Source organism: Chironomus tepperi, unplaced genomic scaffold (assembly GCF_022539635.2).
Source record: "Chironomus tepperi strain 1889 unplaced genomic scaffold, CSIRO-AGI_Ctep_v1 contig_465, whole genome shotgun sequence".
Taxonomy (NCBI): domain Eukaryota; kingdom Metazoa; phylum Arthropoda; class Insecta; order Diptera; family Chironomidae; genus Chironomus; species Chironomus tepperi.
Window position 1 is genome coordinate 1,093,169 of NW_027226587.1, and position 24,067 is coordinate 1,117,235.

The window sequence follows — 24,067 nt, forward strand, 5'->3', positions numbered from 1 at the left end:
ATTGCTTCAAGATTTATTGCACAATATTTGATGTGACGTATGTATTAACATGACACCACAATAATGGAATTAAGATTCATTATCATTTTCTACTTTATATTTTTATATTTATTAGCATTTCAAAATAGTTTAAATGGTAATCGAAAGCGATTAAACAATCATTAGCGATCCAATGCATTTTATTGCATTGCATTCATTTGATATTGTTGTTATTGTTCAATTGTCAAATGTTTGGCTTCCCAGGGATTCCATATAATTTGGTTTGAAAACATTACAAATGTTTTCGAGATTTATAATGTTTTAACGGTTTTGATTTTGAATTTAATTGCAAATATGACAATTATTGAATGAAAACCTTACAACTGTTTGCTTTTTGATTGAAAACCTTACAATTGTTTTGAAAAGAATTTGTACTGTTTTAAATTGTATTTTTTGAATTTTAACGAATTATTGTGAAACATTGATTAAAAACCTTACAATTTTTATTGATAATTTGTATGGTTTTAAGGAGGTTTGAATTTTTAATCAAATTAAATTTCTCAGTAATTCAACATCCGCAAAATCGCAGACCCTGACCATCGCTCATAAAAAATTTGCAATAAAAATAAAAATAAATCACGATAAAAAATCAAAACTTAATTAACCACACAGATGTAGTTATTTATTTTCCTGATTAAAATTAAATTAAATAATGTGGGGATTTAGACGTAGAATTTTATTCTAATAAATCCACAAAAGTTCTCATAATTATAGTTATTAATAACTTAATTACACGGTTACAGAATGTTTGATTAATGTTCGAAATCATATTAAATATCCAATTTTTTTTTGCCGATTGGAAATTCGAGAATGTAATTGAGAGATGCTTGCTAAGTTACGCATGTGGAATGAAGGAGAATGAAAAATCATCGATGAGAGGAGAGAATCGACACTTTTGCTTGTATAACAAGTAATAAGAATTAAACAACAACAAAAGTACAAAAGTACTCGATCTTATCGAGTCATTTAAGCGCATTTTAGTTGCAGCAATCAGTAATTGATTAATAAGTGATTGAAAACCTGATCCAGTAAGGTCTTAGCACACTATCGGATCTAAAAAATAAGATCCATTAAGTTCCAAGTCACTTTTCCGGCCTAAAAACAAGATCCAGAAAAGTCATGGTCACTTAACTGACCTTAAAAAAATAAGATCCAGTAAAGTCCAAGTAACTTCTTCAAACTATAAACAAGATCCAGTAAGGTCCAAGTTAATATAAAAGAAATTTAAAGAATTTCAATATTTAACGGATTTTTATAATTCAAATCATTTAACGACAAATTCAAACTTTGTTCAGAAAACATTGTGAAAACATTCAAAAACATTGTCAAAACAATGTTGCAAAATCAAAAAATTGTTAATTATACTATTTATGGGTAGATTTGAAATTTTTAAATGCCCGGCAACATAATAACTCAATTTAATTAAGCTAATGCAAAAAACCAGAGCTCTCAACGATGCCTGGTTACTGAGATATTGCATCCAGCCGAACGACCGAACAAAGTACAACATTAAGCTACAAGTTTCAAGAATGCGGCTAAAAACAGCACATGTGAAGATGTTAAATAATGCGAAAATTGAGTGAAAAAAAGAAGGCACGAAAGAACAATAATTATTGGCAATTAAATACGAATATGTCTTGTACCTGATAAAATTTGATGAAACCTTGTCATCTCTTTACATCATATAGACATGTGGACTGTCACCCACCACAAAAAAATCAAATCACTTTTCCATCATTCCATATCACAAAAAAATGCCAACTTTATATCTGGTTGTAGAACAAATATTTAACAACAGATTTTCATTTCACAGTCTTGCTACTCATATCGTCGCGAGTGGCATCGTGTGCTCTGTGTTGTTACTGTTTTTACTTTTTTTTTATTATTATTTATTTTTCAAAGCCTCAACACGACTCAGGAACAAAAAATAAAAATAAAAAATAAAAAGTTTTTACTCAGTTCAGTTTTCTTTCGTCAGTCAATCTGTAAGATCGCTAATGCGTTTTCTATAACTAAGTCTCAAAAAAATATATTTTAAAAAATTATCAACGCTTACGCTTAATTTTCTATTTTGTTGTGTAATTCCTACCAGAGTTGGGCTTGGCACAGGCAAAAACCGTACAATTGTTTAATAATTTGTATAGTTTTTCTAAGTTTTGTAAGAAACCGTACAAATGCTTAATAATTTGTATGGTTTTTCTTACAAAACTTAGAAAAACCATTCAAATTATCAAAAAATTGTACGGTTTTTGCCTGTGACAGGTCCCAGCTTAGCAACCCTGATTCCCACTTACCGTGCGGCTTTTGTTCAGTGAAAAATCATGAAAAATAATTGAGAAAATCTTCCAAATCTCTCATTTTTTTCTGTAGAAATTCCGATTTCAAGTTCATCAATTGAGGAATTGAGGTCAACCGGTAAAGTCTGTCGATAATGTGGTAATAATTATTAAAATCACGACTTATTGCTGATAAAGAAAAGTGACGAAATAGAGAATAATTTTTATCATCAAGTGTGCGGCACTTGACTTTAATTGCATAACAATAACAACAAAAATTTTACTTCCAATGCAATCGGATGTTCATGAAAAAAAGAAGTAGTGTCAATATTGAGGAGGCATTATTGCTCCATTTAATGTGATAAATAGAACTATACACAACATCCAGTCATCGTTAAGATATTTCATGCCTAGTTATTATGTGTGCATTATAAAGATTCAACAAATAATAAATATTATTCCGTACTTACATACTACATCTCTACTCGGTCTTATCATCGTAAACAACTCAAATAATTATTAATAATAATAATATAGTATAATTATGTGTGTACGGGACGACGATAGAAGAAGAGACGAGATTTTGTGAATACATGAACTAGTAACAAGAAAGCATCAAAAAAGACTCAATTTTTCTGTGTCTATATAGTCATTAGTGCCAAAATAAAATGTCAAAGGAACCATTCAATTTAAAAATGGACTTACTTAAGCCACGAATCCAAAAGATGGGTGTCTCAATGACATCCCTAAAGTCAACCACTGACGATGACGATGCTACAAGTGGATTGGGTTATCAGAACACTTTGGTGAGTATTTCAATGTTTTCATTTAATTCGATTAGTATTTTTAAGCTTCAAGGAAGTAGCCATGAATTGTTTTGTAAAACTAGAACGCGTTACAAATTTGAACAGAAATGAGAAATTAGTAAACAAATGAAGCATAAGCGAAAATTTTATTGTGATTCAGATTGAGTTATTGTTACTCACTCCATTTTCTTTGATATCATATCGATTAGCACCTCTACCTGAAATATGATAATTGGTGCTGTCAATGATCTTTCTTATTCACAAGCAAATGCTAGATTTTTTTATTCTCACTCAACGATTCCGTCAATAATGGCAATAATCATTCTAAATTTTATGTTAATTAACTTCATGTGCGAATATCATTATTATCGTCATTTCATTGAGTGTTTGGGAGCCGTCAAAAGTTTCAGGATGTTTTAGCCGTTAGAAACTTTTTTGAATTTTACGACAACTTTTTTCTACAAAAATCTAGTACGTTGTTTTTGGAAGAATTTTATTTTACTTAATTTTGACTTTAACTGACAGTTTTAGAGTGACCTAGTGGCACAAATAGATAGATAATACTAGTTTAAATAGTTTCACTGCCTTCTTAATTCCATTTAAGAACGATTTGATAACAAATTTCGTGATTTTATTTTCATTCATTTCTTCTTGTTTACAAACATGAAAGTCTCCAAAAATTTGTTCAAATGTCTGAAAACCGTTAAAAATATTTCAATGTCATTTGCAAGAGATGTCAAGCATAAAGTCATTAACACATTAAAAATAGCTAGTTTTTCAAGGTCAGCTAACAAAAAACATAAGCCTGCAGCTTTGGACGAGCAACAAAGTTCATCCATAAAATGTAGAATATGCAGGCCTGTGATTCTTAATCGACAAACCCAGGAAGTCTCGAGAACCCCTAGTTCTTAGTCGATTCCCAAAAATAGCACCATAAGTTACTCTCATAGCATATTCGACAAAGCTTGCTTAGAAAATATCATTAAAAGAAAAATAAATATTTTATTGCTAACATGCAACTGTTGCAAGCAGCAATCAAGGTCGAGCGAAAAAAAACTGTCTGTTCTGTGGAAATAGATACATATGCAATATACAATAAATGAAATGCTTTAATGCGGAAAAATCCTCTGAATTTGTCAATGTTAACTTGATTAGAAATTTTTTCAATTTCGTGTCATTCAACTTGATGATTGATTCAGCATTGCTTGACTTTCTTGATTCACTTGAATAAACGTTCTGTTAATTTTTTGTTTTCGGAAGTGGATATTCAAGCATGATTCAGATGTTTGTAAAAAAGCTTGACGAGTTTTTTTATTTCGGATGTTAATGACTTTATTGCCATTGAATTAAGGTAAAAATTTGTTGTTTTTGACGTCATCAAATGAATTACTTTTAGTAACTTAATAGTGTTATTGTTTAGTCCGGTTTTCACCTGTTAAATCCGGACAGAAAAATGAAAATAAATAAAATCATAAAAATTACACTGCACGTGATTTTAAAGTTGCCTTTTGAGTAAGTGATGGAATTTTTTTGCAATTTTCATTGTCGATGACTTTATGGAAGTGATTCTAGTAAGTGACATAACTTACAAATTCTTAGATTTTTATCTTTAAGAGCACTGTTGTGCAACTTGTGTGTCGCGTCACACTAGTGTGGTGCGATAAAATTTTGAAAATACCATGAACCGTTTGACGTGTGCGGCTTATCACTAAAATGTGTCGCAACACAAAAAATGTTGCACACCACTGTTTCAGAGACAGGTAAATTAGGTGCTAAGCATAAATGACAAACTAACTGCCAAAACTCATGTCTTATAAATAGCACATTGTACACAGCTGTAAAGTAATTGCATGAGTACTTTGAACCTTTCTCTCACAAAGAAAAATAATTTCTACGCAAATGTCACATGACAGACTTAAATCAGATGTTAAGATGAATTTTGACTGAGTCATGTCTGTTTTGATACTCGATTCTCCTTAAATTCAGTTGCAGTATATTCACGTGATTGGGAAATGCTAGTAGGTCGCTATCCCGAGTGGCATAGATGAGATAAGTTCCAAAAGTTTCATTGAAATTCCTGGAAAATTCGTTCAAATCCCGAGAAGATTCGTTAAATCTTGAACAGCACATCGTGCTCACTAGGGCAACACTCCGTAGCTTTTTTAACTGTAAGACGTGGAATCGTCCTGACCAGCAATATGTTGCTCGGGAATAAAGCCATGCGACTTAAATGTAGCTTAGGGACAGAATAGAGACGCATTAGTGACGCTCGGGTATATTCGGGTATTCGTTCAGACAGTAAGACTAAATCCGAACCAGGTGTTCACTGATTCCGTTCGTTTTAAGAGTGAGACTCTCGATACTGCTGATTAAGTCTCAATACAACAAAATTGAAAGTAGATAGGATTCCCTTAGTGCCTGAACAGCTTGAAGACTCTAACTTAATTTTAAAAAGCATCAAAAACTACCACATTGTGCCTAATGTTTTACAATCCTCTATACCTTTATCTTTACATGCCCCAATAAAAACTATCAAACATGTACCAAAAGTACGCATCTGATTGTCGAGTCACCACGTTCCTTGTTCACATGCTTATCGCAATCAAAATAAAAAATACAGTAATGAAAATAAAAACAATCACAGCACTTACTTACGTATCGTCTTTTATGACATGCAATTTAAAAAAACTGAGTTGCTTTGCCGAAAATTGACGTATGTCAAAAAGCAAATAATGAGAAAAATTATCATAGCAATCTTATCAGTGGATACGTAAGAATGGAATCAAGTGGGAAAAATTAAAGTCTAATGTGCTTGGTAATCAGAATTTGGGGTTAAATTAATTTGCTGTCCCGAGCGGCACAATGCGGCGAATTCCATCATAAAATTGGATCCAAACCAGCCAATATGGTCCAACCAAGGCAACTTTCTTAATCCAGAGTATTTACGGTGTCCTAGCAAACATCCAGTGCTGTTCGGGTTAATTATTAATTTTTTATTTTACAAAGCTGATAATGTAAGTCCCTATGAAGCTATATACAATCAATCAATTGGTTTGACAAGGAAAATTAATTTTTGAAAAAAAATCTGTATCGGCTTTTAAGTGATTTTAAATCCTATATGATATTAGTTGAACAAGTTTTTTCAATGTTGTTATATCAGCACTTAGCCGATATGTCTAATAAATGAACTGATTTAGATCTTGATGTACATAATTATTAAGCAATAGGATGTACTTAAGCCGAGGTCCTATGATTGTAGGATGTCAAAAGTTTGGATTTGATGTTGTAATGTTGTGAGCATCGTGCTGATTCTTGTTATATCGACAGCACAATTATAGAATGATTGTGAGGTCGGTCTCTTTTGGGAAATGAACCCACACATATTCATAAAAGGGTGATAAAGACTCCCGGTCTGCAAATCCCACCACTCGTCCACTTACTTACTTATTTAGATGTCCGTACAGATCAACTGTGATCCATCAGATGTCGCCTAAACCTGGTGCTATTGCTGGCTTCTGCCTGCGATTTGCCAATACCAAATGCAATGCTGTCTCTACCACTCGGCCTGTCAGAAACCATAATCTTGTACTGGCAGATTGGCCTACAGATGGCTCAATACCCCAGATTCTATTCTGCTTAGACAGCACAGAAGTAAAGACTAAAACTATGAACTAGAATTGATAATATTCGTCTTTATGTCATTTTCAGAAATTTTTGGATGCAAACTAGTGTGTATACATGTTACTCACCAATGCTTTAAAAAAGAACCAATTATGCCTAAATAAACTTCAAAAGAAATGCGCTCAATTCAGCATCATCTATGCTACTTCCCTTAATTCCATATCAATCGCACAAATAAAGAAATCACGGCAAACATTGACAGGTTCTTTAGAATTCCTTTGATTTATCAGACCGATCGAATGATAAGAAAATTTGGCACTTGCCTCATTAAATACACATTATAGTCAATAGTCAGTCTGTGCACTAGTTTCAACGAGGAATCAAGGCATAATTAATTCAATTTTCCAATTAAATATTTTGTAAGTAGCTGCTTTACTGTTATCTCTAAATATGAATTCAATCGAGACTTATTTGACTAAGCAATTACGTAAATGTTCTCTCACCTTTAACAAATTGTGTCAACCTTCATAAGCTATACAAGTACTTTCAGATGATACATATTAGATTCGATTAGGAAATAACATTTCTAGTCAAATGTGGACTGAGATTTTGTTATCATTAATATTTATTGTGGCTATTAGCATGAGTAAGAAGAAATTCAGTCAACTGACACTATACATTGTATGATGGTCATAGTATGTGTTACTACAAATGGTAGACATATGTTTCAAAAGGAGTTTGGAGATCAATGCCAATTTAACTTGGTGTGGTGTCTTAACATAATGGAATCTGGGGTATCGAGCCATATATAGGCGAATCTGCCAGTACGAATGTAAAGCGGCCTTACTAAGGTCTCTATGACAGAATGGCTAGGCAGAATTAGGTTAGTTTCTGAGTACATGGGTTCGACTCCCATCAGAGGCTAATCTCTCAATCAATGACAAGACGATATGATAAGGACTCACACAATGGACATGCCATTATTCTTGGCTGGACATTTTCATCAAATCGAGCTTTTTGAGAAGCTTTACTTCTTCGTCTTTTAAGTCATTTTCATCAAAACTGTTCCTTTAAGTCAAATAATAAAGGCATGTCACTAGGGATTTCAATCCCGGAACAAAATCTCAATCCCGTATAAATGCGGGATCCCGGGATTGAAACCCCTGCATGTCACCTACAAAGTAGATAGGTGGCACAACGTAGTCTGATATTTTTTGGGAAAAGAGGATGGAAGCGGGGATCCTTAAAAATGAAGAGTTTTTTCTAAACAAGGGTAAGAGTTTGACCCGACATGGAAAGGCTTCTATACCTATCTTTTGCTAAGGGATTGTTCGTAAATTACGTAATACTTGGGGTTGAAAGTATGCAAAATAACGTATGGTTGAGTAAACTTTGTGTTATGAGAACATCTTAACCGCTTTAAAACACGAACGACACATCATGGCTATGATGAGAAAGCAAGTTTTGTTACGGAAAACAACTTTTGGATCATAATTTTGTCACAATACGTCACGGTGAGCGTCTAAGAGTTCCAAAAGCGATATTTTAAGCATCACGTCATTTTTGGACGTTCCCTAAATCATCCCTAATTGAAATTGTTCTAAAATTTTAGTTTAAAATGTGTATACACGCTCCTGGAGAGATGACGTCAATACTTAATGATTTAAGACAATTTCAGTCATGCACAGATAGCTAGTTCCGTGAAAGTTCTTTGCTGATGCTTGCCGAAATATCCAATATTTATCTAACCAATGAAAAAATTATAATTAAAAAGTTTTAATGCTAATATTTAGCAATGATAACCGTCGACCAGATTCTATCCAATTCCATACATTTAAAGGTTGGAATATTTGTCACACGTATGTATGCTAATAAGACTTGCACGATATTCTACTCAGTACATACGTATTGATTAAGAAAACCTTCCCAGATGTTTTCATTTAATTTAATTAAATTTGTTTTTAATGATATCGAAGCAAAAAAAAAGGCTATAAAAGAAGTAGCAGCCGTCCGATCTCATTCTAGTTTGAATCTTCATATTTGTCGGAAAATTTATCACAAGAGTGGTAAATTCTTGATGCGAATAAAAATTGATACAATTCGATGTTAAATATGAATTATTGAGTTATTGAATATTCAATTGTCAGTCTTGTGCCATGTGTAATCGGTGATAATACATCTGTTGAATCTCAGTGATTTTTAAGAAATTTTTACTATTTTTTTAACATAATTAAATTGAAAAATCTCACCAAAACCAAAATGGTTCGAATGGATACATTGAAAAAACAAAGGCTGAGATATCAGTGTCCAGAATTATGGAGTGATGCACGTCTTCAAACAGTTGAGGTTTGTTGGATATACTCTCACAAATATAAAAAGGCTTATAACAGTTCTCGAGTATATTTGTATCGTAAATTGTCATTACGTATCCCGAGTGACACGCTAGAATTATTTTGTGATAAAGTGAACAGGAATTAAGTGACTTAAATCTTGGGTTCGAATAAAAACTGCAAGCCTATTCATCTAAAGTACAGGAAATGTATTTGATCTTGTGTAAATGTTGACTTAAAAGAGCAAAATTTAACCCAAATCCTGATTAGTTACCCGGAAAATTTCAGAGTGCTAATAGTCTGGAATGAAGCCCGCGTTAAGCCAGACTAATCCCAAACTGGCACCCAGTAAGATTTGCACCAATATTGTTTGTTTATCTTTCACTTAGATTAGGGATTAGTCAAAAGATGTGGGTATTCTCAAATTCGGAATGCTCCCTTAATTGTAAATTTTATTGTTTTAAGTCACATAAAGAGGATTCTTTATTTGCGACTTATCTTTTCCATTTTTTACAACTTCACGACTTCAAAACCATCAAATTATTGTAAAACCTTGCTAATGAGTTACACCTTTCAAAGAATTTTTAAGTGCTATATGAGACTTTAAATAAATAAACAAAACTTTTCGAAAAATAGATTAGTGCTTATCTTGAAATTTACCATTGTTCTATTGTACTTTGGCTACCCTCGACTTTCAGTTACCATGCAGAAAGAAAGCTATAGTAGATTGGCTTTTAGATTTTAAATTATTAACGGTTTTTGGTTCCTGGATGTAGTCTACGCATAAGCTAATTGACGAATAAAATCTAATGTAAATAGAAGTCATTTCGGAATAGGATTGTATTTGTCCAAAATACAGTATCAAGATGTCATGACCCTGACAAATTTAAACCGAATCCGGGATCAAGTCAGAATCACGCCGGTCTGGGACCAGATTTCTAATCGTTTAACAGATTTGTGATAGTGCGATTGTAGATTGGCAACTGATAGCCAGCAATAGACATCTTCTATGCAAGAGGATTGTGCAATTCGTTGACAACACACTGTGTAAAACTTGGGAGATCACTCTCTGGTTAGAACCAACGAGTAACTTCACCTAAATTTGGCTTGATGCCACACTTTTCCGAAACTACAACCCCCAGAGATGTTAGTTAGTCATTTATGAATGATAATCAATATTAATAAAGTATCAAATTGCCAAAAAAATCATTTGACTGTGAAATGTCTGTCCATCCACAAAAAGGTGATCGAAAAATAAAATTTGCAAGTAGATGATAATTAAATTAATTTTAACAAATGGATCATCGTCACATGTTACATATTAGAAGAGCTACATATAAGCAAAGAAATTTTTTGGAACTAAATCTAAAAAGAATCATCAACCCACAAATATTCTGATTAGTCACGCATTACAGCCATTTTTCTTAGAACTATCACTCGGGCTGAAAAGTGCTCATCAAAGTAATCAAGCAATTTATGAGAATTAGTTTCATTCACTTTCCTTCTCATATCTCGTCTCGAGAACGTCTCATCATTTCGCCCGCAATCGTCGTCGTGTTCGGAGTAGTTGAAAGTAGTTAGTTTTATTGCAATTTATTGATAAAGGAATAAATAGAAAAGACCCCGTGATGGATAAGAACAAGACGATTGTTGTTGTCGGGCTTATATTAATTAACAGCTGTTCCTTCGTTCTCATTGTCGGATTAATTCTTTTATAAAAAGCAATAGAAAATTGAACTGTTTGAACTAAAAGTGTCGCGTTTCATATGATTGGAATTTAGATAAAGTCGCATGTTGATTAAATTATCACGAGTGAGTTCCTGTGTATCGTGTACGAAACAAGAACGCTATGAGAAGAAAATTATTTCGTTTATAAAATAATTTTTTAGTAAAAGCAGAACAAATAGTTGTGTGATTACGGAGGATATAAATAAATATAAATACAAAAAGTATTCAAGTGTAAATTACTTCTAAACCAATTCCAACTGACTTCAATTTAAGAAGAAACAAAAAAAAAAGTTAAAAAGAGTCGAAAATTACTCTAAAAATAATGAAAGATCGGGGTCGAGAAAATGATGGACGACAAATGGAACGTAATCGAGACTTTCTCGAGCGCATCATACATGATGCTGGCGAGTTTGGTGAAGAAAATGTTCAGGAGATCGATGAGGAATGGGCGGAATTTGAGAGAGTTATGAGGTTTGTTAAGACAAATTTTGACCGGTAAAAATAAATTTAAAAAAAATTTAACGAACTTTTTAAATTTCATCAAATTATGTTAAAAACTCACTTAAATGGAGACTTCAAGCTGCAATTTATCTAATTTGATCGAAAGGTCAACCGCCAATCTCCCAATTCTCAACTACCCCGTCTGTACAAGAAAATTATAGCCATAAATCAATGAATTTTCAGACCAATTTATTCTATCAATCCATTTAAATAAAATTCACTATTTATCCTCATAAATGTACAGCAAAATGAGTGCATTCGTAAAAAAAATGTTTGTCATGTTATTGACTTTCTTCCAAATTCAAACTCATTTCTCTCAGAAACAGATTTTATCTCACATTAAAATGAACATTTTTTTTATTATTTGTTGTTTCACTTTTTTGAAGAGAATTTCGCGAGCGTCGTTTGTCAACAACGTCAATGGATGCACAACAACCACGTCGTCGTGAACGACGAGTTAATAGACAAACATTTTATCCATGTCCGGCGAGTTTTTCGGAACCTGATCAATATGAATATGATGATTATTCTGATGATGATTCAAGTTGTTATGACGAAGATGGATATAAGAACACGCTTGTGAGAGTCACAAAAAATATTTTTTTATTAGCCTTTATTAATCTTTCTACCCAGTTGCATGAAATGTCTGTCTTTTCATCTTCTTTAAAAATAAAATAAAACTTTTCCATTCAAATATGCACGATTCACGTTTCTATTGAAAAGAAACTCACGTTTTTAATAGGATCACATTATGTATTGAGTATAGTAACCACTTGTTGGAATGCAAACTTATTAATCCGATGAGATGAAAGAGAGAATACTTTATGATAGCCAAAAAAATAAGTTTATTTCCCATTGTACCTATTTTTATAATATGAAGAAGACACTCTTTTTTTCATTTAATTTCCTTGATACGTTTCGGTAGACAATTTTTTTTTGTGATACTTTCCTCCTCAGTTTAGCAAGTGAATTAGGCCAGTGATTTTCACATAATTGATAATCTTAATAAAAGTTCCCACATAAAATTAAAAATGGGTATTAAGGATGAATATATACGAGATTATTCATTTGAACCGGAATTTATAACAAGACAGGATTCACTCGAAATGCATAGATTAAGACTTGAACGGACACGAAAGCACAATAAAATGTTTAAATCTAATTCACTTCCGAATAATTTAGGACGTACACATTCGATTGATCAACTTACACAAACTGTCACACAAAATATTCTTGAGGCTGAACTCGATGCATTTAGGACGGTAAATCGGAATTCGTATGTTTTTTCTTAAATTTTCCAAATAACATTTTGTGAGTTGATGATTAACAAACAACTGAGCCCTTGAAATATTCATTTTGTTTTTTTCCTATACATACACACCTGTGAAAAGATTCACGAGAGAATCTCTGGGACATATGAGGAAAAAGGAAAGGAAAGAGAATAGACATAGTTACAAACACAATATGTATATTGTCTCACAATGCGACAAAAAAAAATAATATAACGTAAATCTATAAATAATCTGGGCTTGTAAATGAAAAAGCGGAGAGAGAGTGAAAACTCGTAAAAGTTTCAATATTTTTTTTAATCATTCGGACAGCGCAATTCGGATGTATTCTGTTAATTATCATAAAATGACTCGTTTATCCCACATCAGCAATTAAATTTTATTTTGTGTGAGAATGTTTGCAGTAGTCACTATGTGGTGTTTTAATTTGTTTAACAAAACACGTGTTATCTGAATAATAATTAGGAAATCTAGATAAGAAACATGAGATGTGCTCTGCGTACTGCACTTAAATTTGTTTTTGTACATCTTCAAAAATAACTATTCGTGTGACTTAGCCGAACTTTATTATATCGATCGCTATTTATGTCCAATAAATACTTCCTTATGCAATATTGTCGTCTGATTTCCTTATTTACTATTGATGCAGTAAACTTTGTCCTGTCTAGGAGTGAAAAGCAATATTTTTATTTTTGCAATACTTTTACCTTTAGTTTATGCTTTGAAAAGTTCCAATTTAGCCATTTCTTTTTGATCAAACTTTCATTTTGTTCCTTAATGATATATTTTCCTTGAGATTTAGCCTTTATTGCTTTCTGTTTGATGCTTAAAATCCAAAATAAACTTTTCACTTAAAAATTCCTTCTTTTAGAATTTAATTTCCCGCCAAAACTGATGAAGTTCAAATATTGAACTTTTTTTTTAAATTTTGAATTTCCGTTGGTTTTCAAATGCTTCTTTTTCGTTAATTTTATTGCATTGAATTTTAACTCTTAAAACCACAGATATCGTCTGTAAAATTTTAAATTGGATATTTTGAAGTTCCACACTCTATTTAAACACAAGCTTTTCATGTTTCAGTACGATATAAACGAAATTTCCGATTTATTATACACAAATGCCCAACCATGACTCAATAGTAATCAAAACAATTCGTCACTAAGAGCAAAAGTATTCGAATACAGCGACAAACTGCAAATCCACCAACTCACACTCAGAATAAATTGCTAAAAGTGTTTTCCCGATGTAAAAATAATCTCTTTTTTCACGATCGCAAACCTTGAACCATTCACTGCAAATGTATACAGACTGTGTACAATTTAGTGGTCAATCATATGTTTGAGGAACTTGAGAGATGCACAAGAAGAAAAAGAAGAAAAATAAAAACAGAATAATATTTTTCTTTACGTCAATTTTCTCTCATCGTCGTTCTGTTCATCTATAACTATAATGAACATGATTCGTTTATTAGATAAAAAGCACTTAATAATTTTCATCACACATGAGAAAGTGTGAAAATGAACACATTATAACCGAAAAAATATGATGATATATATATATAGAGAACTTTGTGTCATACATTATTATTTGACGTATATGACTGTATATAAACCCGAGTGGCATACATAGATGAAGAAGGAGCCGCTAAACCTCTCTTATCAATACCAAATGGAAGCCATCTCCATATTGAGGTTAAATGACAAATGGCTGGCCGTGACGAATCCAGAGTTGCAAAACAGGCAGCTATGACAGGCGGAAAACCGTCCAAATTCCTGATAATTTCTCAAAAGCGACCGCTAAAATTTTTCAAAAAAAAAATGTTTTTCGTAATATTCAAATATTTTTTGACCGTTACAAAAAACGGAAAAGTAAATTTTCTTCGTAACGAAAATTTTTATTTCAAAATAAGTTGAGTTCGAATTGTTCGACAATCTAATGTCGAAAAACTCGAATTTGAGACGGCCGCACTCTGACAAAACCATACAAATTATCAATAATTTGTATGGTTTTTTTATGGTTTTTGCCTGTCGCGATCCCTGTTTTGCAACTCTGGAAGAAGCCTTCTTCATTTGTATCGCTCGGGAAATATTATTCAGGATTAATATGAGCATTGAAATGTAAAAACACGACCACGAAAATCGTTGAGTTCTATTTTTAATGAAAAAACAAATCTTTTTTTGCCAATTTTTATAAAAAAATTCATTCATTTCTCACAAAGCATTGACTGCAGACGACTTTATTCCCTCCAATTAGTAGTTAAGTCCGTTGAATATGGAGAGAGACTCTTAATTGATAGATTCTTAATTGAGTGATAATTGTAGTAACGACGTCAAGTGCAGTGTGGCGGGAAAAACATAACATTGACTTACTTTTTTCTGTTGTTCCTCATGATCAGGAAGTGACATAATTGTGCAAAAAAAGATTAAATAACATTTTGGGTAAAAGAATGGAACATTTGTGTGGTGCAGTGTGACCTGATTTTGATAATTATCCAGTACACAATCACGTGGATATCCAGTGATACCCTCCTGCCAATATTAATCCACAACACCTTATTAAAAACAGAAAAATTCTATTGTTTATTTTTAGATCCATAAAAAACTATTTTTTGATTTGATTATTTTTGTGTTTTGAAAGTACAGCTGTCATGAATACAATAATGACTATGCCAATATATTTTGAGTTAGCGTACCATAGGTAAAAATATATATATATTCTGATGCATTGACATTTTCTTTCTATTTTTTGTGCAAAAAAGCTTTTGTTATTTTTGGTCTCAAAAATTTCTACAAATTTACTAAATCTTCCTTGCTATACAGCATGATGATTGCATGGCACACCGATTTAATTATTTGCATGACTGCATGTATTACATCTTCAACACCCAATTAATTATTACTTTATTTATGTCTCAATTAGATGTATGGTCGCTATACTAAGGACTTAAGTGAATATGCAAAAGACGAAGCAAGAAGACTTAAGCAGTTGGACAAACAGCGAAAAAAGGACGATCGAGCGAGAAATAAGGTATGGATGAGTGTAGAGCAGTGATGGACAACCTGTGTGACGCGGTACATTAGTGAAAATGCCATGGATAACCCTAACAGTCAAAGATCATGCTTTCATGGTGCTTGCCTATTAGGATAAGGTCAAGGCTAACCATTCAAACTGTACCGCGAGAGGTTGTCCACCCCTGGTATAGAATAACGCGATTCCTATTAAATGTGATAAAAATCGACAGTTTTGGAAATTTTCAGGAACTTCTTGGCAAAAGAAGAGGAAAAATATTCCGTGCATTTCAATGGTTCTGGCGCAATACATTTGCTAGAATGGGAGAGGATTGGGTATTCTTAGCACTATTAGGTGTATGTATGGCTATAATTTCATATTGTATGGATAAAGGTATATCCATGTGTACAAATGCAAGAGTATGGCTCTATAGAGATTTAGCAGAGAATCCAGTAACTCAATATTTTGCATGGATCACGCTTCCGGTGTGTTTAATATTATTTTCTGCCGGATTTGTACATCTATTAGCTCCGCAGTCGATAGGTAAATATTGATCATACCGGGGACTCCCCTGACTCATCAGACCATCAACTCACACTCAATTATCAATTACAGGTTCGGGTATTCCCGAGATGAAAACAATTCTTAGGGGTGTACAGCTCAAAGAATATTTGACTTTTAAGACATTAGTAGCTAAGATAATTGGTCTTACCGCGACACTAGGAAGTGGTATGCCATTAGGAAAGGAAGGTCCTTTCGTGCACATAGCTAGTATTGTTGCACAATTATTAAGTAAATTAGTCACATCATTTCAAGGTATTTTTGAAAATGAGTCTCGCAATACAGAGATGCTTGCGGCTGCATGCGCTGTCGGTGTAAGTATGATTGCACATCATCATCTATTGTGTATATATCATATGATAGACATGAATTTATTTATTTCTAGGTCGGCGCATGCTTCGCTAGTCCTGTTGGCGGTGTTTTATTTAGCATTGAAGTCACCACAACATATTTCGCTGTGCGAAATTATTGGCGTGGATTTTTCGGTGCTGTATGTGGTGCAACATTTTTCCGTCTGATTGCTGTATGGTTTAAAAAGTCAGACACACTTACAGCATTGTTCCTAACAAGCTTTCATATTGAATTTCCATATGATCCACAAGAATTGATTGCATTTGCCATGATTGGTGTTGTCTGTGGACTTGGAGGTGCTGCTTATGTTTGGATTCATAGACAGTATGTGTTGTTTATGCGATCAAGTAAACGAATGAACAGCTTCCTTCAGAAGAATCGATTCTTGTATCCTGGAATTCTTGGATTGATGGTAAATTTAATTGTTTATTATCTTATCAGTAGAATTATAAGCTTACTGTGCTGTATACTTAATTACATTGATAGATAAAGCTCTTATTAGGTCATTAACCTTTTGTAATTTTTCGTTGTCTACAAATATTATTACACTTGACACTTGTTTTCATGTAAACTTGATTTATTGTTTACTTCTGTCAACAGGTTGCAACTGTCTCATATCCAAATGGATTGGGAAGATTCATAGCCGGTGAACTTAGTACACATGAGCAGGTTTGATCAATATAAATTATAATTAACAGCACATACTCAAATCTAGTCTAATTACAGGTCTCAAATCTATTCACTAATTTTACATGGTCGGAACCAAATTTGAATGTCGAACAGGCAGCTGTTGTGAGATATTGGACAAATCCATATACAAACGAAGTTTTTAGTAATTTAATTTGTTATTTATTGTACACAGTAAGTAATTTGTATAATTATCACATCCAACATGTTAATCACTTGAGTAAATCTTGATTTCCAGTTTTTCTTCTCAATTATAACCTCAACAATTCCTGTACCAAGTGGAATTTTCATTCCTGTGTTGAAAATTGGTGCCGCATTCGGAAGGATTATTGGTGAAGGAATGTTCCTTTGGTTCCCATTAGGAATCAGATATGGAGGCTTAGTAAATCATATAATTCCTGGAGGCTATGCTGTGGTAAGTTAAGCTCAATGTTTACAAATAAAACTCATATTAATCAAGTGCTATTAGGTCGGAGCAGCTGCATTTGCAGGCGCTGTAACACATACCGTGTCTGTCGGTGTCATTGTATTCGAAATGACTGGTCAAATCACCTATTTAGTTCCTGTTATGATAGCAACACTCATATCATGTGCCATTGCAACAATTCTACAACCATCAATGTATGACTCAATTATTCTTATCAAAAAATTGCCATACCTGCCAGATCTGTTGCCATCTGGAAGTGCGATGTATAATTTCTCAGTCGAAGACTTTATGGTTCGTGATGTTAAATATATTTGGCAGAATATTACTTATCAAGAGTTAAAGGAAATATTGAAAAGAAATAAGCAGCTTAGAAGTCTTCCATTAGTTGATAATCCAGATACAATGATATTGTTAGGTTCGGTACAGAGATATGACCTCATAAAGATGATTGATAAGCATATTGGACGTGAAAAGAGATTAGAAATGGCAACAAGAATGAAAAAGGAAGCAGAAGAAAGAGAGGAACAAGAAAGAATTAGAAAATTACAAGAAACACCAAGACGACAGTCAAGATTTGAAGTTGTACCAGCACCAGACATAATTAAGCTACGCGAAATTGCCAATAATGAAATGCTCACACCACAGGCAAAGAAAGAAAGTTCTCAATTTACTCCAGTATTCGGTTCACAACCAAAGAAATCAATTTTAAAGAAGACTAACTCATTCACGATGAAGGGCTTCAGTCCATTATCTCCACATAGTCCATTATCCACACCATACACAACTATTACGGGAGCAGAAAGTCGAATACGTTCTGCATTCGATATTATCTTTAGAAAATCAGCGACATTACAGGATGTCCAAAATAATGATCCTGAAATGGGATCTAAAAACTCAATTCAAACTCCCAGTATCGATGGAACTTCCCACTTTCCATCAACAACAGGTATTTCAAAGAAAGTTCAACTTCCACGCGAAAGAGTTTGCGACATGTCAGCTGAAGATCAAAAACTTTGGGAAATGGAAGAGATGGCTAAGTCAATTGATCTTGAAGCTGCAAATGTCAATATTGATCCATCACCCTTCCAGTTGGTAGAGAGAACGTCTCTATTGAAAGTCCATTCATTATTCTCGATGATTGGAATTAATCATGCTTATGTCACAAATGTAGGAAAGCTTGTGGGTGTTGTGGCATTGAAAGAGGTATGAAGATTAAGCTGTAACATCCAAATTCTAGGTATTAATAACTTTTTTATTGTTTAATTAGCTCCGAAAAGCAATCGAAGACGTAAATAGTGGAAATTTTGTGCCAAAACCGCAACTACAAGAAGTAAAAGTTCCTGATACACCAATATCGCCATGCGCCGAGCCCTTACTGAACAAAGAATTAATGAAGAATGATAAAGAAGTAAATAATCAAAATACTAACAACTCTGTCGATTCCTTATTCCAGACAAACTCAAATTCAGAGAATTGCTCAACCGATATTGAGCTAGACAATATTCGAAATACATTAAGATTACAATGATTTTATGATCTAAAATATGAAAACTTTTTAACTTTTTATTATGTATCTCTTTACAATCATTCGAATATATCCAATAATATGATGTTAAAAGTCTCGTAGGTACACAAAAATTTATCAAATTTATCTGTTGAAATGCAATTAACAAGTCTTTCTAGTATCTTGTTTATATTTTCATGTAGAAAACAAATAGTTAGGCATGATTCACTAACATAACGATTGATTTAATCTCTTCTATCTGCTTTTTAGCATGTCTCAGATCCAGCTTTCTCTTAAAGTCTATTAAATTATTATTTTTTTGCTTTTTTTTTTGTTGATAATATTTATATTTATTCTCATTGTGTTGATTGATGTACTTAATGCTTTGAATGTAGACATTCAGTTCCATATTATGGGAATTGTTGATTGTTTTGTAATTTAATTAGCTTTATTCGGATTACTTTTAACGGAATTTTATAATTTCGAATACTGTTCGAGTTTCAAATTTTTACCGGCTTTTTGTGAAAAATTCAAAATTTTGACAATTTTTGAGAAAAATTCAAAATTTCAACGGATTTTATAATTTTGAAAATTTAACAAAACCTATGAATTCAAAATTTTTAACGACTTTAAAGAATAATTCGAAATTTTAACGAATTTTGAGAATAAATTCAAAATTTTAACGGTTTATATAAATTTTTGAATATTTAACGAACCTTTAAATTTCAAAATTTTTAACGACATTCTAGAAAAAAAAAATCAAAATTTTAAATAACAACGTTTTCTAAATAATTGATATTTTAATTATTTATTACACGTGATTATTTGTATGAATTCCTGCATGTACTTGAACTTTTAATCGTAAATAATTGAGAATAATTATAAATATTATCAAGTGTCACTCCTCATTTAAGCATCCACTAAATCTAGTCTTTTCTTTTATTTGCAGGGTTGAATGGATTAACTTTAATGAAACCTCGAATGCATCATCTTTAGTCATGTGATTTTACATCAATTCTTTTATGTATTAAGTTAAAATTACAATTTTAAATGACGTTTTTAATTTTTTTTATTATTTAATAACCTAGTTCTGTTTCCTTGTCATTCATATTATTTTGTTAATGATAAAGACAATCTTTAAAGACATTTTTAGAACATAAAAGATCAAATAGAATGTAAGTTGTAAGTTATCAAAAAATGAGGAATGTAGAAGACGAAATAGAATTTGTCATAGACATTACAATAATATATGTAAAAAAAGTCATCATGTGATTTGTTTAAAAAAGAAATAAAATTTATGTCTTTTCAAAATAATAAATGCATTGTCATATCATCAATATAGTCCATTAATAGAAGTCGGTCGCGTATAAATTCGATTTCTATTCGACATTTGAATCTTCTCGGCATCTAGTCGACCTGAACAAAATATTGCTAATCTTTCCTGTAAATTTAAATTATTATTTTTATTAGACTTTTAGGTATTATTATCGATAAATTTTATGACCCCAAAATTTGCAAGGCGGAGTTCATTCGCAGATAATAAAGTGCATTTTTTTCAGGTTACCAATCAATCTTTTACATTGTTTCAGCATGCTTAATAAGTGTCATTAACTAAGGAGGCCATTTGTTACTTAAAACAAGTTACGTATTTGATGATACGTACTACATGTTACGTAACACATGAAACCTTCTACATGTTACGTAACACACGATACGTACTACATGTTACTTAAAACACTCTACGTCCTACAGGTTACTTAACACATGACACGTACGACATGTTACGTATTATGTGTTGCATGTGTTACATAACACATAACGTACTTCATGTTGCGTATTATGTGTTACGTGCTACATGTGTTTCGTAACACATGAAACGTAATACATGATACGTACTACATGTCACTTAGCACAGGTTACGTACATGTTGCGTATTATTTGTTACGTACTACACATTACGTGTTAGATGGTACGTAATACACTTTACGTATCATGTGTTACATGCTACACATAATAAATGAACAACCCCTTAATGACATAAACATGCCATCTGACACATTACCCCTAATTACTACCTAAGTATTTATAAAATTCCAAGGATTTAAAATATTCGAAAAATGCACCGAAGATTAGTCTATGACGTCACAAATCAAATTTACTCACCAAACTTTTCACAAATATTTCTACTAAATACAAAAGTAACGACTGCACAACATCACATTCTTGGGATGCAATTACTTGAGATTCTTGAGACTGTTTAGGAAACAATCAATTTTAAATTTAATTTTTTTAATTATTATCATGCATCAATGATATTAGAGTAATGACTAGATACCACCACCATAATGACAAAGTACAGATATAAAGCAAGAAGTTCAGTCAATGAGAAAAGTAGGAATAATAAAATTTCGATAAATTTCTTCCGAAATTACAACTCTTCCCGTGCATGTTAACTCGTTAATAGATTCAAATAAGTAGAAAAAGTTAGTATTGTTAGTTACATTATGATTATCAGAATTATGATCAACACAGATTATGAAATTTGTTGAAATACACACCAAAGCATTGTTTGTCTGTTCCTGAACTTTCTCATAATTTGTGTGGATTGTAGAGAGGATACTTTGAGCGTGTTTCGATTGAATTGTCTGTAAAAGGAAATTTAACGGACATTTTTAATTCAAATTTTCAAAAATTAACGAAAAAATATTCAAAAAATCTTTTTTAACGGTTTTTTAAACTTCAAAATAGAAGTTTGATTTTTGAAATTTAAATTCAAATTTCACCGATCTTTTTAACGAAGAAATATTCAAAAATCTATTTTAACGGATTTTTACCTTCAAAATTGAATCCGTCCAATAAAGCACATGATGGAAGAACTCTTGCAATGACTGCCTAATTTTTCGAGGTACTTTATTCAAATGCTTGGTTGTGAAGTTAATCAGATGAACAATTTTCCTAGCCGTCTCTCTAAATTTATTCAATAATTAAGTATAAAGCTTGGAAAATGCAAAATTAAGCAGCAGCTCACCTTGACAGAAGGACAAACAATTGCTCTAAAGTTTCAGGTCGTTGTTGATTTTCAGGCTCTTTTTGACTGAGGTAAGCATAAAGTTCCCTAAATTTGACAAGTGCTTCCTTTGGATCTTTTACAATCAGTTCCATTGCATAGAACAGAATGTGAACATCATCCTTAAGGGCTCTAATTTCTGCTGCTGTTTTGCAAGACAATCGTGTCTTGATCTTTTTGGTAAGACGTTTACTTCTTCGGTATGTAAGGACTGCATGACTTCCAACTTTAACGCCATTTCCATCAACACTATCAGTTTCATCCTCAGTATCATCCGGTAAATATTTATCAACAGCTTTATCAGCAAAAATCAATGCATGATCAGCAATATCACCAAATGAATCAGCACGTTTCATGACAGGCTTTACGACACGATCAGAAACATATTCTTTTGTATTCCAATAAATCATTTGTGGCGGTAAATTAATATTCGGCACAACAGACTCAACAGATTCGAGTATTTTTACACCAAAATTATCAATTTTATTTAATGGACCTTCTACAATGTTTAAAGCCGGCTTTATAGCTTCAATGAGGGCAAATGTCACATTCTCCGAGACATTCAATGACCAGTTGATCAATCGATTTGAATTTTTAAAACGGTTATAGACAACATAGCCTGTTTTAAGTGAACTTTCAACAATCGGAATCGATGTAAATTTATCAAATGATTCCATTCTGATGTTCGAATGTGTATGAATTGTCACTGTAATTAATTAATGTTTTCCTTTAAATATGTTAATTAATTATCAAGCAAGACACAAGAAAACATACGACGAAAATATATAAAAAGGTTTACAGCGTCGAATTTCGACCTTTGGAACTTTTTTGATTATTCACTGTTTTTTTTCTACTTTTTCAAGGACAAAGAAAATATCGCAATTAATATTGTGTTGATTACAAAAGAGGTGTACAGCATATAAGCTGCTTAGTGATTTAAATAAATATAAAATTACATTCAACGTTGCCTCTGCCTTTGTATGTTCTCTTAATTGCACTAGTATTTTATTTATTTATTTACCCATTATTATTTTATTCAATGACTACTGCGACACAACAAACAACCTGATCGCTTGACGTTTAGCTTTTTACTGTGCTCAATATTTCCGTATATGAGAATTTTTCATATTTCTCAATGATTCTCACTCTGTTTACTATGTGCATATTTGCTATTTACTCAATCGTATGCATTATCATACAGTTCCTAATATTATATTTTGCTATGCTTAATACTCATTTTATTTAAATTAGACATTCACTTCCTATAGAGCTTACTACGCATTTTAGTATCATTTCTCATCCATATCACATGTTATCTACTTTGAACTCATTTCATAACATGCCGTGACCGACTACTCACTTAATTCTCACAGAGAATAATATCTCTCTGAGCATGATAAGAGACTTCCAGTCGACTTTAAAAAGAGAATTATTTGATTTAAATATTTTTATTTGACAGAATTGCATTATCGACAGCATTAATGAATAAAAAAAGTTAATTATAGATTTTTGATTACTCTCAGACAGTCTTTCCTTAGAACAGCTAGCTCTTCTTTCCCTCGATCGCATAAAACTCTGATAAGATTGTTGAAATGGCCAAACGGAATCGATGAAAATGCTTTAATGATAAATTGATAGTCTGGATCTTTCCTCGATGCTCTAAATGTAATATTACAGTTGGACTTTGTCCACTTTCGATTAGTGATATGTTGATTCTGGTCTGTAGATTATCAATTGGCTTTAACAGTCTCATTTCCTGCATTTGATCTAGCAATGTCTGGTGATTTGATAGTAGAACTTTTGTTAGATCATCAACACATTCATCTGAGAATTTTAGTTCCTTTAAAGTGTCTGTCAAGTCTTGAGGATGA

The 24,067-nt window shown here is 32.2% G+C and overlaps 2 protein-coding genes across 12 annotated transcripts; one reads left to right on the forward strand and one right to left on the reverse strand.

Annotated features, from left to right (window-relative positions):
- The first annotated feature begins 1,849 nt into the window (after positions 1-1,849).
- On the forward strand, positions 1,850-20,406 carry ClC-a (chloride channel protein 2). 10 transcript variants are annotated; one of them, XR_011545291.1, is made up of 12 exons: positions 1,850-2,024; positions 2,410-3,121; positions 15,510-15,617; positions 15,832-16,142; positions 16,215-16,474; positions 16,546-16,923; positions 17,112-17,180; positions 17,238-17,372; positions 17,437-17,613; positions 17,668-18,828; positions 18,893-19,252; positions 20,079-20,405. XR_011545291.1 is itself a non-coding variant. In XM_070651680.1 (12 exons), the coding sequence occupies exons 1-12, from the start codon at positions 11,123-11,125 to the stop codon at positions 20,082-20,084; spliced, it is 3,072 nt and encodes a 1,023-aa protein (XP_070507781.1). In that variant the 5' UTR covers positions 10,428-11,122; the 3' UTR covers positions 20,085-20,405. The 10 variants fall into 10 exon arrangements, 2 of the variants coding, with proteins under 2 accessions (XP_070507781.1, XP_070507780.1); XR_011545288.1 differs by having other exon boundaries at positions 1,851-2,024; positions 15,848-16,142; XR_011545287.1 differs by lacking the exons at positions 1,850-2,024; positions 2,410-3,121 and adding exons at positions 10,428-11,271; positions 11,688-11,880 and having other exon boundaries at positions 15,848-16,142; positions 20,079-20,406.
- Positions 19,154-23,379, reverse strand: Lsd-1 (lipid storage droplet-1). 2 transcript variants are annotated; one of them, XM_070651681.1, is made up of 6 exons: positions 23,218-23,379; positions 22,158-22,902; positions 21,964-22,096; positions 21,688-21,774; positions 21,293-21,382; positions 19,154-20,570 (listed from the first exon to the last, which is right to left on the reverse strand). In XM_070651681.1, the coding sequence occupies exons 1-6, from the start codon at positions 23,219-23,221 to the stop codon at positions 20,463-20,465; spliced, it is 1,167 nt and encodes a 388-aa protein (XP_070507782.1). In that variant the 5' UTR covers positions 23,222-23,379; the 3' UTR covers positions 19,154-20,462. The 2 variants fall into 2 exon arrangements, with proteins under 2 accessions (XP_070507782.1, XP_070507783.1); XM_070651682.1 differs by lacking the exon at positions 21,293-21,382.
- Positions 23,380-24,067: the final 688 nt, after the last annotated feature.